Source organism: Erinaceus europaeus, chromosome 10 (genome assembly GCF_950295315.1).
Source record: "Erinaceus europaeus chromosome 10, mEriEur2.1, whole genome shotgun sequence".
In the NCBI taxonomy this organism is placed as follows: Eukaryota; Metazoa; Chordata; class Mammalia; order Eulipotyphla; family Erinaceidae; genus Erinaceus; species Erinaceus europaeus.
The window spans coordinates 115,313,533-115,330,050 of NC_080171.1; the positions used below are offsets into that span (position 1 = coordinate 115,313,533).

The 16,518-nt window shown below is 43.4% G+C and overlaps 1 protein-coding gene across 1 annotated transcript; it reads left to right on the forward strand.

Moving 5' to 3' along the window:
* The first annotated feature begins 235 nt into the window (after positions 1-235).
* FAM210A (family with sequence similarity 210 member A) lies at positions 236-15,324 on the forward strand. Its single transcript, XM_007529168.3, has 4 exons — positions 236-424; positions 7,357-7,870; positions 11,305-11,416; positions 13,371-15,324. Exons 2-4 carry the CDS (start codon positions 7,395-7,397, stop codon positions 13,602-13,604), a joined length of 822 nt encoding a protein of 273 aa, XP_007529230.1. The 5' UTR covers positions 236-424; positions 7,357-7,394; the 3' UTR covers positions 13,605-15,324.
* Positions 15,325-16,518: the final 1,194 nt, after the last annotated feature.

Consider the following 16,518-nt stretch of genomic DNA (forward strand, 5'->3'; position numbering starts at 1 on the left):
ACCTCCACGATTCTGTTTGCGGAAGTGGCGCGCTCCGCCACGCGCGTGCTGTGACGTCACTTCCGGGGAGCGCGCCGCTCTCGAACGCGGGCGGCTCTCCGCCGAAAGCGAAGCGACACACGCGAGCGACGCGTCCGGAACTACGAATCCCGTCGTGCCTTGCGCGGGCGCGGCCGCATGCCAGAGCAACGCGCCGAGCCCTCGGCAGAGGTCGTGAGCACGTTGTTAGTGGGCGCGGCGGGCGCGGTGGAGGGTGGAAGGTGGAGGGTGGTGGGGGGCGAGCGTGCGCCCGCGCCCCCCCACCCCCAGTTCCTGCACGCCGATCCCTAGAGGGTGAGGTGACTCTTGAGTGACAGTGCCCTAGCGACCCAGCGGAGGAATCATCGTCCGGCCTGTGCGCCGGGGAGCGGCGGGCGCCCCAGAGGTAACCGGGGCCCAAGGACGCCTAAGGGGGCCGCGGGGTCGGCGTGGCGAGGGCACCTTCGCCCCGGTGCGCGCCGGGCGGCCGCTTCCAGGGCGCGCGGCCCGCCCCCTGCACGGCGCGCCGGGTCCCCGAGGGCGGCCCGCGGGTCCCCCACGTGCCCCTGACCCCCAGCCTCGACCCCGCGGAGGTCAGCCCCGCCCCCGCCGTGGAGTCTGCGCGCTGCGTCGGGCTGAGCGGCGACTGGCTGCTCTTCCTCTTCGCCTGGCCGGCAGCCTCGCGAGCGCGAGCCCTCTGGAGCCCCGCAGCCACCCTCGTCGTTAGAAACGAACAGATAGAAATAAGCGGCTAGGGGGTCGGGCGGTGGCGCAGCGGGTTAAGCGCAGGTGGCGCAAAGCGCAGGGACCGGCGTCAGGATCCCGGTTCGAGCCCCCGGCTCCCCACCTGCAGGGGAGTCGCTTCCCAGGCGGTGAAGCAGGTCTGCAGGTGTCTGTCTTTCTCTCCCCCTCTGTCTCTGTCTTCCCCTCCTCTCTCCATTTCTCTCTGTCCTATCCAACAACGACGACATCAATAACAACAACAATAATAAAAGGCAACAAAAGGGAATGAATAAATACATAAAAATAAGCGGCTAAAGGGAACACAAAGCAAGGTCTTAGCCTCTCCCCAGGGCACCGACAGGCCTGGCCGTCCGTGTCCCGCCCCCTCCCCGGAGAGATGGGACCGGACCGGACACAGACGCGCCGGGCTGGGGCTGGGGGGCTGGGGCACTGGGAGACCCCACACACACCGATGCTCTTCATTGTAGCAGTTACTGTGCTGACGCTCAGAGCTCTTTCGGCTTCCCCCCGAAAAGCAGGCTGGTAGCAGCGCTTTCTAAAAAGGCCCAGGCTCGGAACTGGAAGTTAGTTGGCCGACAGATCTTTCCTGACTTCTTCACACACAGTTTTGATTTTTTTTTTTTTTTTTAATATTTATTTTCGCTTTTCTGTTGTCCTTGTTGTTTAACATTGTGATTATTGTTGTTGTTGTTGGTTAGGACAGAGAGAAATGGAGAGAGGAGGGGAAGACAGAGGGGGGAGAGAAAGACAGACACCTGCAGACCTGCTTCACCGCCTATGAAGCGACTTCCCAGCAGGTGGGGAGCCGGGGCTCGAACCCGGGATCCTTACACCGGTCCCTGCGCTTTGCGCCACCTGCGCTTAACCCGCTGCGCTACCGCCCGACTCCCTACAGTTTGGATTTTTAGAGAGGAACATAACTGCATGTTGTCTTGATCCTGATGCCTTGGAGAGGACCTGGCTCTCGGTAGGTGTGTCCTGAATGAGTGAATCACCAAGAAAGGTTTAAAAAGTAGACTTATAAAAGGCAAGAGCCCAAAGGCTACTCATTAGAAATGCACCGGACTTGCATACAAAAGATGCAAGGTGTATTGCACGAAAGTAAAAGACTCTGGGGGGGGGGGGAGAATACAGGTCCAAAAAGGATGACAGGACCTAGTGGGGGTTGTATTGTTATGTGGAAAACTGAGAAATGTTATGCACGTACAAACTACTGTATTTAGAATATAAAACAGTCCCCAATAAGAAATTTAAAAAAAAGAGACAAGGTTCCAGCTTGGTACCGCAAATGATCAGAGTTAAGCGGTGGTGCCCTAATTTATTTGGCCCTTCACCCATTTACAGAGCCTGTTCTTCTAATTCAGATCAGACTTTCCTCTGTGAAGAAAGATAAAGTAGCAACTTGTACAGCTCTAGAGGATACTATCCTCTTTTTTAAGTTACTTGCAGAGTCATAATGCATTTTGAGTGCTCTCAGGGTGTTACTAGGCTTGCTTGCTGTTGTGGACTTGAGACCAATTTTGAAACAAACAAAAAAAAAGTTCTTTAAATGTAGATACAAAGTTATAGTTTCCTAAGAATGTTGATTCTGGGGAGTAGGTGAGTGGAAAGTGGTTTCTGCTCTTTATGTGTGTTACCTTGCCACAGGCAATGGAGTCCCCTTTCCCCTTTGATAATCTCAAGTCTACAAAGTCTAAGGATTTGCTCTCATTTGACTTTGTTCCCAAACTTTGGTTTTTGCTTTTTTTTTTTTTTCTCTCCACATATAAGGGAAATAATCCTTATTTAACCTTCTCTTTTAGAATCATTTTGCTCAGCATGATCTCCAATTCCATCCATGTGCAACAGAAGGCAGGGTTTCATCTTACAATAATAAGTAGTATCTCATTGCGTGTGAGTGTGTGTCTGTCTGTCTGTGTGTGTATTGTCTATCTCACAACTCCCTTAACTCTCTTTTCTGTCAGTTGGGGACACTTGAGTTGTTTCCAGATCTTGGCTGTTGCAAATAGCTGGAAGTACAGAATAAGATGCTTGAAAAGACTGGGCCTGGTCATTGAGAGAAATGGCAGTGGGTTGAGGGGCGTGGTAAAGAGGTGGCAAGCATTGGGACTAGAATCCAGAGGGAGTCAGAGAGTCAGGGTTGGAAATCGAAGACATGGGTGAGTGCCTCGGTTTAATTTCTGGATTTCAGTTGTGGCCCAGCATCAGATGATTTCACAGCCAAAGAAGATGTGACCAGTGGAACAATTGCTAAAGGAGATGGTATTTTGCGTGTGTCACCCAAATGCTATGGCAATAGTTCTGTAAAAGAAGAGCTTGTGGTTGGTTTGACTAGATTGGTAGGCGAGAGAGATGATGGAGGGAATTGAGAAGTAATTACTGATACAGCATGCCAAGTGCGAGGTATTTTCAGTTTCCATAACAAAGGTAATTAGCTCCATTTTAAGGATGAGTAAAAAAAGCTAAGTAATAACAGAAAATGAATTCAAATCACTCTGATTAAAAGCCTCACTGTCCACATTGCAGTGAGATAGCACCTGCCAAGACCAAAAAAAAAAAGAGTAAAAGTGGAAATATGTGGATTCTGGAAGAACGTTAGCATTACAGATTATTTAATTCCTCTGAAAAGAGATAAAAATCTAAATATTGCATGTAAGTGTATATACTTCTAGCAATTTTGGGGAGAGTTACTGATTTTCTTTACAGGTAGTACATTTGACATTTAAGACTGCTGAAATCAGGGGGGTCGGCCAGTAGCGCAGTGGGTTTAGCTTAGCACACGGCACAAAGTGTAAGGACCAAAGTAAGGATCCCCCACCTGCAGGGGGTCACTTCACAGGCGGTGAAGGAGGTCTGCAGGTGTCTTATCTTTCTCTCCCCCTCTGTCTTCCTCTCCTCTTTTGATTTCTCTCTGTTCCTATCCAACAATGACAGCAATAACAACAATAATAACCACAACAACGATAACAAAAGGGCAACAAAAGGGAAAAATACATATATCTTATATCCGTATTGAATACTCATGTATACAAAACAACTGCTAGAAAGGATTCGTTCTCTCTAAAAAAGTAAAAATAAATAAAAGACTGCTATAAATCAGTGAATTACAAATAGGATTTCTTATGAATTCACTGGGGGGGGGGCATAATTTCACCTTTTCTGAAGATTAAGAATTTAACAATTTTATCATTACAACTATTTTTTAAATTTTTATTCCCTTTTGTTGCTGTTTTTTCTTTTAATTGTTGTAGTTATTATTGTCGTTGTTGTATAGGACAGAGAGAAATAGAGAGAGGAGAGGAAGACAGAGGGGGGAGAGAGACAGACACCTGTAGACCTGCTTCACTGCCTATGAAGTGACTCCCCTGCAGGTGGGGATCAGGGGGCTTGAACCGGGATCCTTACGCTGGTCCTTGAGTTTTGCATCACCTGCATTTAAACCCACTGCGCTACCGCCGGACTCCCTACCACAAATTTTTATACTAGAAAACCCAGCAGACACCCCCCCACACACACTTGCAAGGGGTAAGCTTCTCGCGAGGTAAAGCAGGTCTACGGGTGTCTCTCTTTCTCCCCCTCAGTCTCCTCTCCTCTCAGTTTCTCAGCTGTTCAACTAAGTTAATTCTTAGAACAAATGGTGCCACCCCCCCCCAATAGATACAGAATTGAGTTAGAAAGATTACTGTAGCTACATAGATTGTAGGAGAGCACGATGAGATATCCTTAGCTGAATGGTTTTCATAAGTGGTACATTCATTTTATAAGCGTAACTAAGGACTTAATCATTTTTCTCTATGACTTTTTTTTGTAATTTACTTTTAAAATATTTTTAAGTTTTTTAAAATGTATTTTCCCTTTTGTTGCCCTTGTTTTTTATTGTTGTAATTATTACTGTTGTTGTTATTGTTGATGTCATTGTTGTTAGGATAGAGAGAAATGGAGAGAGAGGGGGAGAGAAAGACAGACACCTGGCAGACCTGCTTCACTGCCTGTGAAGCGACTCCCCTGCAGGTGGGGAGCCGGGGGCTTGAACCGGGATCCTTCCGCTGGTCCTTCCGCTTTGCGCCACCTGCGCTTAACCTGCTGCGCTACTGCCTGACTCCCCCACTTTTGCTCTGGGGAAGCGGGGCTCCAGGACGCATTGGTGGGGTTGTCTGTCCAGGAAAGTCTAGTTGGCATCATGCTAGCATCTGGAACCTGGTGGTTGAAAAGAGAGCATACAAAGCCAAACAAATTGTTGACTAATCATGAACCCAAAAGCTGGAATAGTGCAGATGAAGAGTTGGGGAGGGGGGGTCTTCGTTTTGTAGAGAGCTAGTAGGCATATTTTAGTTATATTCCAAAGGGCCTGTGGTTATACTAGTTTTTTTTTTTTTTTTTTTTTCCCCTGAGCCTGAAATCTGATATGCAGGTGGATCCTTGTTACTGTCTGGGGAGATGATATCATAGCTAGAAAAAGGACCAGAAAGCTGGATCAGGGAAGAGAGTAGCTCCCTAATATAGGAAAGGTGTATAAATATTGTTGACTGTAAACTGTATCGATTTAATGTGATCTGGGACCCATATTCAGCTTAGGAGCCTATGTGACCTCTGCATCTCTGTAGATCTGAGCTCACATTCTGTGGTCATGAGTAAGAATGTTCCAAGCTTCCTCAATTTCAGGACCCATCTTCCTCAGGTGGAACACAGAGCATGTTGTCCAGCCTCCCTTCAGAGGATGGAACATTCTCTACTGTTGTTGATCCAAGTTGAGGGCAGGGCCCTATGAGGACCCACAAAGGGGTCTATTGTGTTGTTCCTGATAGAGATGACTGGTAACAATGGAGAGAGGGATTTATTCGGGTCTAGGCCCATCATGTCTGTTTGGGAATCTCAGGACTCCCTGATTAGGGTCCCAGCTGATGGGGTGGCCTGATAGTGACTAAAGAGTCATCGTTAAAAGTATGCCAGTCTCTTGCACTTATTCAGCTTTTGCAGTCCTTGCTTTGATGAGGTTAGCTTTGGAGTGAGTGAGGGAAGTATAATAGGAAATAGGTGAGGAGGGTATCTAAGTCTAAGTGGACACTATTTCATTATGAACTTTATACTGATTCACTGCAGACTATTGTGTAGTTTGGCTTTCAGGTATATATTTTGCCCTAATTTATGAATACATGTGAACATATGCTCTATCTCACGGGACCTGGTCTATATCTAGGTTTTGGGACTTTTTTAGGAAGTGAACCGCCTGGAATGGAATTAGAGAATCCTATGAAAGGAAAGGTCTCACCTGAGTAATGAGGCTAAAGGGTTGACATTCCATGACTGACTTCTCTGGACACAGTCTGAAGTGAAGCACGCTGAGGTGGTACTCATTGCGCTGATTATGTTGGGATCGGCGGATGCAATATCATTTGGTGTGAACTGAGAGAAGCATGCAGGAAAGTGAGCCCCGCCCTAGAGTTTCCAGGACTGGGGGGAATCTAGGCTCTATAGAGGAAGCAGGAGCTTCCTGCTGTCCTAGGGGTTAAGAAGACAATAGATAGTTATTGCTGTAATCACATTGTTTGGCAATTGGGTTCACTTTGAAATATCCCTTTGTTAGGATTTGCTGCATCATACACAACATCACCATAATTTATGTCCTTTGACATTATTTGTATATAGCTGTGCCACCGGTTACTTCTGTTCTCCTGGTCTATCCTTTTAAGAGAGTCAACATATCCAAGACTCAGCCTAGAGTCTGTGCATTAAAAATTTTTAGACATTCAATCAGTTTTCCCCTCTCATATTAATTAGAGACTTATATGACTATAAATTAATAGGAGTGTACATAAACACCATTCTCACCACCAAAAGACTGGGGCCCATCCCATCCCCCTCCCCTCCCTCTTCCCATCCCGTGAAGCTGAACATCCACCCTCACCCTCACCCCACGGTTTTTACATTGGTGCCCTACTCCAAATTCAATCAAATCCTGCTTTGAGTTTCCCTTTCTGTTCTTTCTCAACTTCTGTTTATGAGTGGGATCATCCCATACTGGTCTTTATCTTTTTTTTTTTTTTTCCTCCTCCAGGGTTATTTCTGGGCTCGGTGCCTGCACCGTGAATCCACCGCTCCTGGAGGCCATTTTTTTTTCCCTCTTTTGTTGCCCTTGTTGTAGCTTCGTTGTGGTTATTATTATTGCCCTTGTTGATGCAATTCGTTGTTGGATAGGACAGAGAGAAATGGAGAGAGGAGGGGAAGACAGAGAAGGGGAGAGAAAGATAGACACCTGCAGACCTGCTTCACCGCCTGTGAAGCGACTCCCCTGCAGGTGGGGAGCCGGGGGCTTGAACCGGGATCCTTATGCCGGTTCCTGCACTTTGCGCCACATGTGCTTAACCCACTGCACCACCGCCCAGCCCCCAACTGGTCTTTATCTTTCTGACTTCGCTCACTTAACATAATTCCTTCTAGCTCCATCCAAGATGGGTTAGAGAAGGTGGGTTCATTGTTCTTAATAGTTGCGTAGTACTACTATCATATTTAAATAATGATTGGGCTATGTTAGAACCATATACCTTACCATTATTTCATTTCCTAATAGTTAATGATTTCTTTTTTTTAATCTAGTCTCTAGAAGCTGAAATCCATCATCATCATTCTTCAAAATGCAATGGAATGTACCAAGGACTGTGTTCCGACTGGCACATAGGACGTGTGTGGAACCACATAAAGCTGGTCTTCTTGGACTCTGTCAAAACATAAAAGGAGCATTACATTTGCATTATGCTGACTCGAGAGTAACTTCCGTGCAGAACTCTCATAAACAATGCTTGCATGTATCTGCTGCTCAGTGTATTGCAAAGGAAAGGAAGCCATTTGATGTTCATCCATCCCAACCAGGGAGCCTTTGCCAGGAGAAATGGGTACAGGATATTTTACCCAAAAGGGTTCTGTCATCCAGTGCCACATCTCCAGGAACTCCTCCAGAAAAGAAGGAAGAACTTGATCCTTTACAGGATAAATCCATTAGCCTTTATCAGCGATTCAAGAAAACATTTCGACAGTATGGAAAAGTCTTGATTCCAGTGCATCTAATAACTTCTGGTATTTGGTTTGGAACATTTTATTATGCAGCCATGAAGTAAGTGTTTGCTTGCTTTTGCTTGATCAGAATGTTCGTTTTAATAGTACTAAAAGGTTTTTAAATGTTTCCATGTCTTCACTTGATAGTTGACTGTTTTGCCCAGCTTTCTGACTACTACTCCATCTGATTCTCACAGCAGCCATATGCAGCAGGTAGTGCAGTCCTTCCCGTTTCATTCATGGGAGACATACTAAGCAAGAATCAGTATAAATAACTGAACTCTTGCCCAAGTCATGTAGCTGGTGGAAGGCAGAGTCAGGGCTAGAACTCAGGTTAGTGTGATTTCAAAGCCCGCGCTCTTAAAACACTGTGCTCTTCTTAAAACACTGTGCTCTTCTCCATACATTTTGGATAGCACAGAAAGAAAATAACAGATTTACCAAACTGGGCCGCGCCATAATTCCTGTACTGGTACGTACATTTCTTAAGAGTGTTCACATATATAAAAACGTTATCCTTTAGTTTGTCACATGCATGCGTAGTAAATCTGTCTGCTATCTGTTGGAGACACAAAAAGGACAAATTACAAACTTATGTTTTTACATTATCCAAGTTTGATAAACGTCAAGGTAATGCCTTTCGTTCTGATCAGAGGCTAATTGTACACCTCAATTTTTAATAATGTAGCTCTCACGTCAGGTATAGTTACCGCAATGAAGTAAAATCATCATTCTTTTTTTCCTGTAGCACTGGGACCTCCTGCACGCCATTCCCAGTGCTCGTGGGCCAACTTTCTCATTCTGTTTATTTTAGAAAGAGAAGGAGAAGGAGAGGCATAACACTGCCCCACCATCTACAGAGCTTCAGGCGGTGTGGCGGTGTGCCCATGTGGTCTCTCGGTTGAGTCGTGGCTTCATGTGCTGTCCCAGTGGGCTGTCTCCCAGCTCTAAACTAAACTAAAGTCAGTGTGTTGGGCCTGTCTTTCCTTCAGGTATTCTGTGGAATTTCTAAATGCCCCCCTGTCTTGTTGAGTCCTCAGACCAGTTTGATTTCCATAAGTTGATAGAATTATTTTGTGCTTGCCTAAAGTTCATTGCTTATCAGTGTTTGGCTATACTTAGTGACTTAGTGTTATGGCATTGACAAAATGTGCTGTTTTTTGCATGTAAAACTTAGTTCTTGGAAAAAGCTTATGATTTACATTTTTTAACATACTTATTTATGAGTGAGTGGGAGAGAGATAACTATTGAGCCTCACTCTGGCACAGGAGAAGCCAGGGAACAAACTCAGGACCTCATGCTTGCGAATCCACTGTGCTCCATCCTAGACTTCTGTTCACTACACTTAAAAGATAATGGAATGAAAGTTGTCCATATACGTGGAAACACAAGATTGAAGACGTTTCTTTACATCTGTAATTGATGTTCTGTTTCTTTTTTCCTTTTTTTTTTTTAACCAGAGCACTGTTTAGCTCTGGCTTATGGTGGTGTGGGGGCTTGAACCTGGGACTTTGGAGCCAAAGGCATAGGAGCCTGTTTGCATTACCATTATGCTGTCTACCCCTCCACCCTATGTTGTGTTTCTGATAAAATTTTCCTCCCCCCTCCCCCAGTATGCTATTGATCTCTGGCTTATGGTGGTGCTGGGGAGGATTGAACTTTGCGCCTTCAGTGCCTCAGGCAGAAATTTTTTTTTTTTGGTATAACCCAATTTTCCTTTTACTATGTCCCAGTTTAGTTATTTCCTTCATTCTGTATTATTTGCTTCTTTGCAGGTGGTTCTTTTATATACACTTCATAGAATTATCTGTTTATTCATTTATTTACTCATTTTGCCATTTTTGGGGACCTAACTACTTGGGGTTGAATTTTTCAGGTAGAGAAGTAGGGAAAGAAACAAAATAAAATAAAAACCCCATAGCACCAGCACTTCCTTCATTGCAGTGGTGGCCAGACCTGGCCCTGTCACACACGTGGCAAAATAGTGTGCTGTTCAAGTGACCTGTTTTGCTGGTCCTGAATTCTCTCTTCTGTCTCATTAATGACAGCTTCTGGACAGGTATACTATTTATGGGAATCTTAAAAACTTCCCTTAATTTTTTAAGAGCATAAAATCATGTGCCTTTGAATAAAATTACTATAGGCATTGAGTTATGTTATTTATTGAATGACAATTTGCATGCGTTTTCTTTTGTCTCAGGAATCCCAATTTGAGACCCCAGCTCCCCACCTGCTGGGGGACGCTTCACAAGCAGTAAAGCAGGTCTACAGGTGTCTTATCTTTCTCTCTCCCGCCCATGGTGAGGACAAGGTCCTGGAAAGGCCCACAAGAGGGACATTCCTGATGGAAGTGGCCAGTGGTGGTGGAAAGAAGGATCCATCAGAGGTCTAGGCCCATCATCTTTGTGTGGGAATCCCAGGATTCCCCAGCGTGGGTCCCAGATGATGGGGTGGTGTAGAACAGATCTTAAATGGTCTAAGTGAAGATGCCATAGCAGTGCTTGGGAAATAAAGGATTTGGGGTATGGTCTATGGGGCTTTTTCATTATAAAACTGGCTTATGCTGAATACAGACTTCCAGTTCAATGGGCGGGAGATTGGCTTGCTTTTATTTGGACCTAGCTGGGACAGGTTCTGTTCTTGTTGTCTGCCTCTTATTAGAAGAAAGATGGAAACTGAAGGATGGGCCATCGCACTCCATTACTGGCCTGTTTGTCTTCATCACTGACAGCTAGGCAGCACAAGGGAAACGCCATCCTGTCTTTAGACAGCTCAGTGGTAAAAGGCCTCAGGCTTCGCCAACATTGTATTTAAGGGAGAGGTAAGCTGCGCACGCGGATCAGTTTCTGTCCAGCAGAAGCTTCTAACTGGACGCTCTGTGACTCCGTATTGTTGTCTTGCCTCTGCATCAGATGCTTTTTGTTCTGTGCTTCAAATCCTTAAAATTAGAGATGCACTCCAAGACAAGATCCAGACTGGTTTGACGTACGCTATCCAGGCTGTGAATGCTTTTTTGTTTTTGTGAATTTCTGCATCCACCAGAAGGTGCCGTACAGTGCTTGGCAAATAAGGATTTATGGTGTGATGTAGTGACACTGGTTTTCACTATGGAGGCTTCCATAGTGAGATTAGATTGTGCTGAATACAGACTTCAGTTCAGTGAACAGATGAGACTGGCCTCATTTTATTTGGCTTATAAGAAACATTTCTGTCAGTACACGAAGTTTCTCTGGAAACTTCAGAGCAAAAAAGTACGCTAATCAAGAAGTTCTTGCAGAAATTGCAGAGAGTAATAAGATAGAGTGTGACACTAGTATTTGTCTACATAATATTTTGGAGTGAAATTACAGTTATTGATAATGCAGAGTTGACTTGTAAACATTTTATTTTGGTGTTTTCAGGCAATCATTTGGAAATATTTAACCCCAGAGGTGTATGTATGTTGTGTGTCTATGTAGATGCGTATAAAATTTTTTCTGTTTCTTTCTTAGAGGAGTGAATGTTGTTCCTTTTCTAGAACTCGTGGGGTTGCCTGACAGCATAGTAAACATTCTGAAGAATTCCCAGAGTGGGAATGCACTGACAGCTTACGCCTTGTTTAAGGTAGGTATTCCTACAGGTTGCTTTGACACTTAGCTACAATTTAAAATAGCTCAGTTTTTTATGTCTAGTGACTAAAGTTTTAACAACTTAAGTGCAAATTAATTGGCAATTTAAGAAGTGTCCTGAAAGTAGATATATCATAACTTGGTGTGATCAGATATGAGACTTCTGAATTTCCAGGGTCATGACTGCCTCTTTGACATTTCTCTTACCAATTCTGTATTTCCCTTATTCAAAGGTTCATATGTCACCTTGCTTATTAGTAAAAATTTGCATGTATTTTACTCTTTAGCCAGGGGCACAGCATAATGGTTATGCAAATAGACTTCCATGCCTGAAGGTCCTAGATCACAGGGCCAATCCTCAGTACCACCAGAAGACAGAACTGAGCAGTGCTCTGGATTAAAAAAAAACACTTTTTCCCCCTACTGTTTGTCTTCTTAAAATAAGAAAATAATAAAGTTTAATTCGTATTTTTAGGTGGTAAATCTTAACTTCATATGTTTTAGAAATATTTTAGAAGTTTAGTCTTTATAACTATTGTCTTTTCTTTTTTAAAAATATATTTATTATCAGCTAGAGACCGAGAGAAATTGAGAGGAGAGAGGGAAGAGAGACAAAGAGACAGACACCTGCAGCCCTGCTTCACTACTTGTGAAGCTTTCCCCCTGAGGTGGGGACCAGGGACTTGAACTCGAGTCCTTGTCACTACCTGGCCCTTATAACTATCTTCTAGATTTAGACCAAGGTGTCTGTATAACTATATATAACTAGTCTCTACACTGATGAGTCTTAAAGGAAGTCACTTATTGTAAATTGTGGAATTTAACCATACTAATTTAACTCACTTTTCTCATTGAACAGATTCTTTTTCTTTTTTCTCTTCTTTTCTCTCATTCCATCAGTGAGGTCATCACTGGGGCTTAGTATTTGCCCAATGACTCTGCTACTCCCAGTGGCCTTTTTTTTTTTCTAACTTTTTCTTCTTTTCATTTGATAGGACGGAGAGAAATTGAGAGAGATGGGGGGGCATAGGAAGAGAGAGCCTGCAGTACTGCCCCACCATTCACGAAGTATCTCCCCCACAGGTGGGGACCAGGGTGTTGAACCCAGATCTTCACACCTCGTGTTCCCCCCCCCTTTTTATTTTTGTTTCTTTTATTTGCTTAAGAGTGACTAGGAATTTAGAATCGTGCCTTCTTTGTGTTTTCACTAGGCTTGGCATTGTGCTTTGTAAGCAGATCAATGCTCTGTGTGCTCTGCTGGATTTGACATGAAGCTAGATTAGTGTTAGTAGTATTATTTCTGCTCAACCTTTCCTTTGTGTTGTGGAAAATTTTCTGTAGCTCGTTTTTTCCCCCAGAGCAACATAATGCTTCAGCCCCCAAATGAGGTATGGCCAAGATGAGAATACAGCATCCTATGAAGAGGGCCGTCTGTACTGGCTAGGAAATAATCGTGAACTTGCACTGTCTTTTGGATTAACAGAAATTCGTTGAGTGTGCCAGCTCCCATTCTAGGTATTGGCGATATAGTGATTAAGTAAAATAGCACAAAATGCCAACCCACATGGAGCTTGAGAAGAGAGAAAACCAAGTAAATGTGTTAAGGCTGAGGCTACCCAGAGCCAGGGTGTCTCTGGAAGGGTCAAATAAAGGCATTCTTGGTGCCACTAAACACTTTGGCCTTTTCTCAAAGAAAGTCAAAAGTTGGTGGACAGTTTTGAAAATTGACGTATTTTAACAAAGTTACTGTGGCTTCTATACTGAGAACAGTTATTATAGAGCAGTAGAAGCCCCAAAGTGGAGCATATTTGGCATAGCTGCTTAGCCTGTTAAATCAATAAGATGATTTATGCTTTTGAATAGTAATAATACAGACATTAATGTAGATTTGTTGTTTTAAGACCCTTGTCAGAATCAGGTATCGATGTGTCATTTGCATCTTCCTTCAGATTGCGACTCCTGCCCGATACACGGTGACTCTGGGAGGGACCTCCTTCACTGTTAAGTATCTACGAAGCCGTGGGTACATGTCAACACCTCCTCCTGTGAAGGAGTATCTGCAGGACAGGATGGAAGAGACAAAGGAGCTGCTCACGGAGAAAATGGAAGAAACAAAAGATAGACTCACTGAAAAATTACAAGAAACCAAAGAGAAAGTTTCCTTTAAGAAAAAAATGGAATAGGGTGCCTTATATGACAGAGGGTAGGAAATTCTTGCACTTTTAACCCTTCAGGAACTACGGACAAAGATACATCTGATTATTATTACATTATTTTTTGTTAGTTGCCTAAATATTATAACTTCTCTGAGGGTTAAAGAACTAGGATACCTTTTTAAATTTAAACATTACTAGGGGAAAAAAACAAATCATTGTTTTTTTAAAAAGAGAAAAAGCCAGGATAAGAGTTGGGCTTTAAGAGCAACATTAAGCAGAGGCTAACATCTTGTGTTAGAACTCTTTTTCAAGTTCTTCAGAATCATACTTGTTTTATATTCTATTGCAGTTATGATTGATATGGTAAGGCAGTCTATGTCTTCGATTAACCAGGATACTAAACTAGATTTTCAACTTTGTGTTAGTCATTGAAATTTTAACTGTAATTAGTTTCATTGACAGTGTTATTGAAACTGTGAGTAAGAGGATGAAAAAACAGTATATAACAATTCAGTGCCAATTGAACTACAGACTTTGTATGAATAAAAATTGAGTTATATATGTAGTTAAGATGTATGAGTTATCCATAAAAAAATGAACTTTTTTTTTTAACCTAAAACATGTCATAATGAGAAAATTTAAAGCCAATATATACTGCCATACTCCTTTTTCTCCTGGGCCATAAAGCTCTCCTATGAATCCTTTGTGTCCTGTTGAGGTCATCTTTCAGATGGAAAATGAAAACTATCTTACTTGAAGCTCATTATTGAAATCCCATTTCTTAAGCAGCATCTTAAGATTGTGATTCTCAGGCAAACAACAGGTCTGGAAGTGTGGCATTGGATCTTCATGGGACTGGCTTCATTTCCTGCTGCAAGGAAGGGAAGAGGCTTTTATCTCCTTCCACCAACTGACTCCTTTGTCTCACAGCTATTATGGATCTCATTATGGAGTGAATTTTTCACATTGTAACTGCTCCCCCCTCCCCCAACATTGCAATGCTCCTCAGAATATTTTACTAGAAATTTTTAGTAGAGAACTTAATAAAGAAAGAATCTGCTTGGAATGAAATTCAGCTGTCATATACAAGTCTCCATGATTTTCTGGTTGTTTGAGAGTATATATTTATGTTCCTTTTACTCTTTTTACTTCAGTGCTAAACTTTGGCCTTTTTCGAGGCTGTTGTTAATGTTCTATGTGATAGAATTAGGTGAACAATCCTGCAGGGAGCTTGCAGTAGGTAGATAGTTGGGCCAAATTTCGATAATTGTATTCAAGGAGGAAAGACTTCCATCTGCCGCATCTAACCATTACGTTAGAATACTGTCGAGTTAATATGCTACAGCTGGAACCGTTTTAGGTGGCAGTTGGTAGAGTGACGAGAGCACTTGCTCTGCGGATTGGCAGGGTGACTTGTTGCCTGACACAGGTGACTACACCAACACACTGTTTCAAAGTTAAACACAGCTGCTATGAAGTAGCTCATATATATATTATTGTTGTAGTTGTTGGATAGGACAGAGAAATGGAGAGAAGAGGGGAAGATAGGGGGAGAGAAAGATAGACGCCTGCAGACCTGCTTCACGGCCTGCAAAGCAACTCCCCTGCAGGTGAGGAGCCGGGAGCTCGAAATGGGATCCTTAGTCTGGTCCTTGTGCTTTGCGCCACCTGCGCTTAACCCGATGTGCTACTGCCTGACTCCCGTAACTCATTTTTACAGAAATTAAATACTAAGATATTTCTTGTTTCTTTTTTACCCACTTGAAGTTATACCTGTTTTAAACGTGTGTTATAAAAGAGCTGTTCTAAAAAATTATTTTGATGTCACACATAGCATACTTTCTGATGGAGATAAGCTGTGGCACCTTAGATGTGACTGACAGTCTCCAGCTGAAATGTTCTAAGTATTCACTTCTTATTTGGTCCATTTGAGGAATTGCCATTTAGTTTCATAATTGTGTATACCCAGTTAAAGAAGTGAGACTTTAATGAGTGCTGTGAAAGTCAAGTAAATTACTCTCTAAATTTTTTTTTTTTGTCATTATTTGACATCAGGAAAGATATCCTGGCTGTTGGTAAGATATTGCTAAGCTAGTCTTTAAGGCACAAGATAAAGAGCTTAAAAAGAGACACCATGCTATATATACCTTGTGGAATACTACTTAGCTGTTAAGAATGCTGAAGTCACTTTCTTCACCTCATCTTGGATAGAGTTTGAAGGAATAATGTTACGTGAGATAAACCAAGAAAAGGAGGATGGGTATCCAGTCTCACTGCTGAGTAGAACTCAAGAAACAAGAACACTTGGAACGTGCCTGCTCATGACCACAGAGTGTGAGCTCAGGTCTACAGGGATGCAGAGGTCACACAGGCTCCTAAGCCGAATATGGGCCCCAGATCACCTCAAATCGATGGGGTTTACAGTCAACAATATTTATATACCTTTCCCATATTAAGGAGCTACTCTCTTCCCTGGTCCAGCTTTCTGGTCCCTTTTCCAGCCATGACATCATCTCCCCAGACAATAACTTAGATCCACTGGCATATCAGATGTCAGGCTCAGGGGCAAAAAGAAAAAGGGGGAAAAAAATTAGTGTAGCCACAGCCCCTTTGGAATCTAACTAAAGTATGCTTACTTGCTAGCTACAAAATGGAGGACCCCAAGTCTTCATCTGCACTATTCCAGCCTTTAGGTCCATGATTGGTCAACAATTTGTTTGGCTTTGTATGCTCTTTTTCAACCACCAGATTCCAGATGCTAGCATGACACCAACCAGACTTACCTGGACAGACAACCCCACCAGTGTGTCCTGGAGCTCCACTTCCCCAGAGCCCTGCCCCACTAGGGAAAGAGAGACAGGCTGGGAGTATGGATCCACCTGCTAATACCCATGTTCAGTGGGGAAGCAACTACAGAAGCCAGACCTTCCACCTTCTGCAT

Coding starts and splice junctions, on each gene's coding strand:
- FAM210A (XM_007529168.3), top strand. CDS start 7,395: ATGCAATGGAATGTACCAAGGACTGTGTTCCGACTGGCACATAGGACG. Junction 7,871..11,304: donor TTTTATTATGCAGCCATGAA/GTAAGTGTTTGC, acceptor TTTCTTTCTTAG/AGGAGTGAATGTTGTTCCTT. Junction 11,417..13,370: donor CAGCTTACGCCTTGTTTAAG/GTAGGTATTCCT, acceptor ATCTTCCTTCAG/ATTGCGACTCCTGCCCGATA.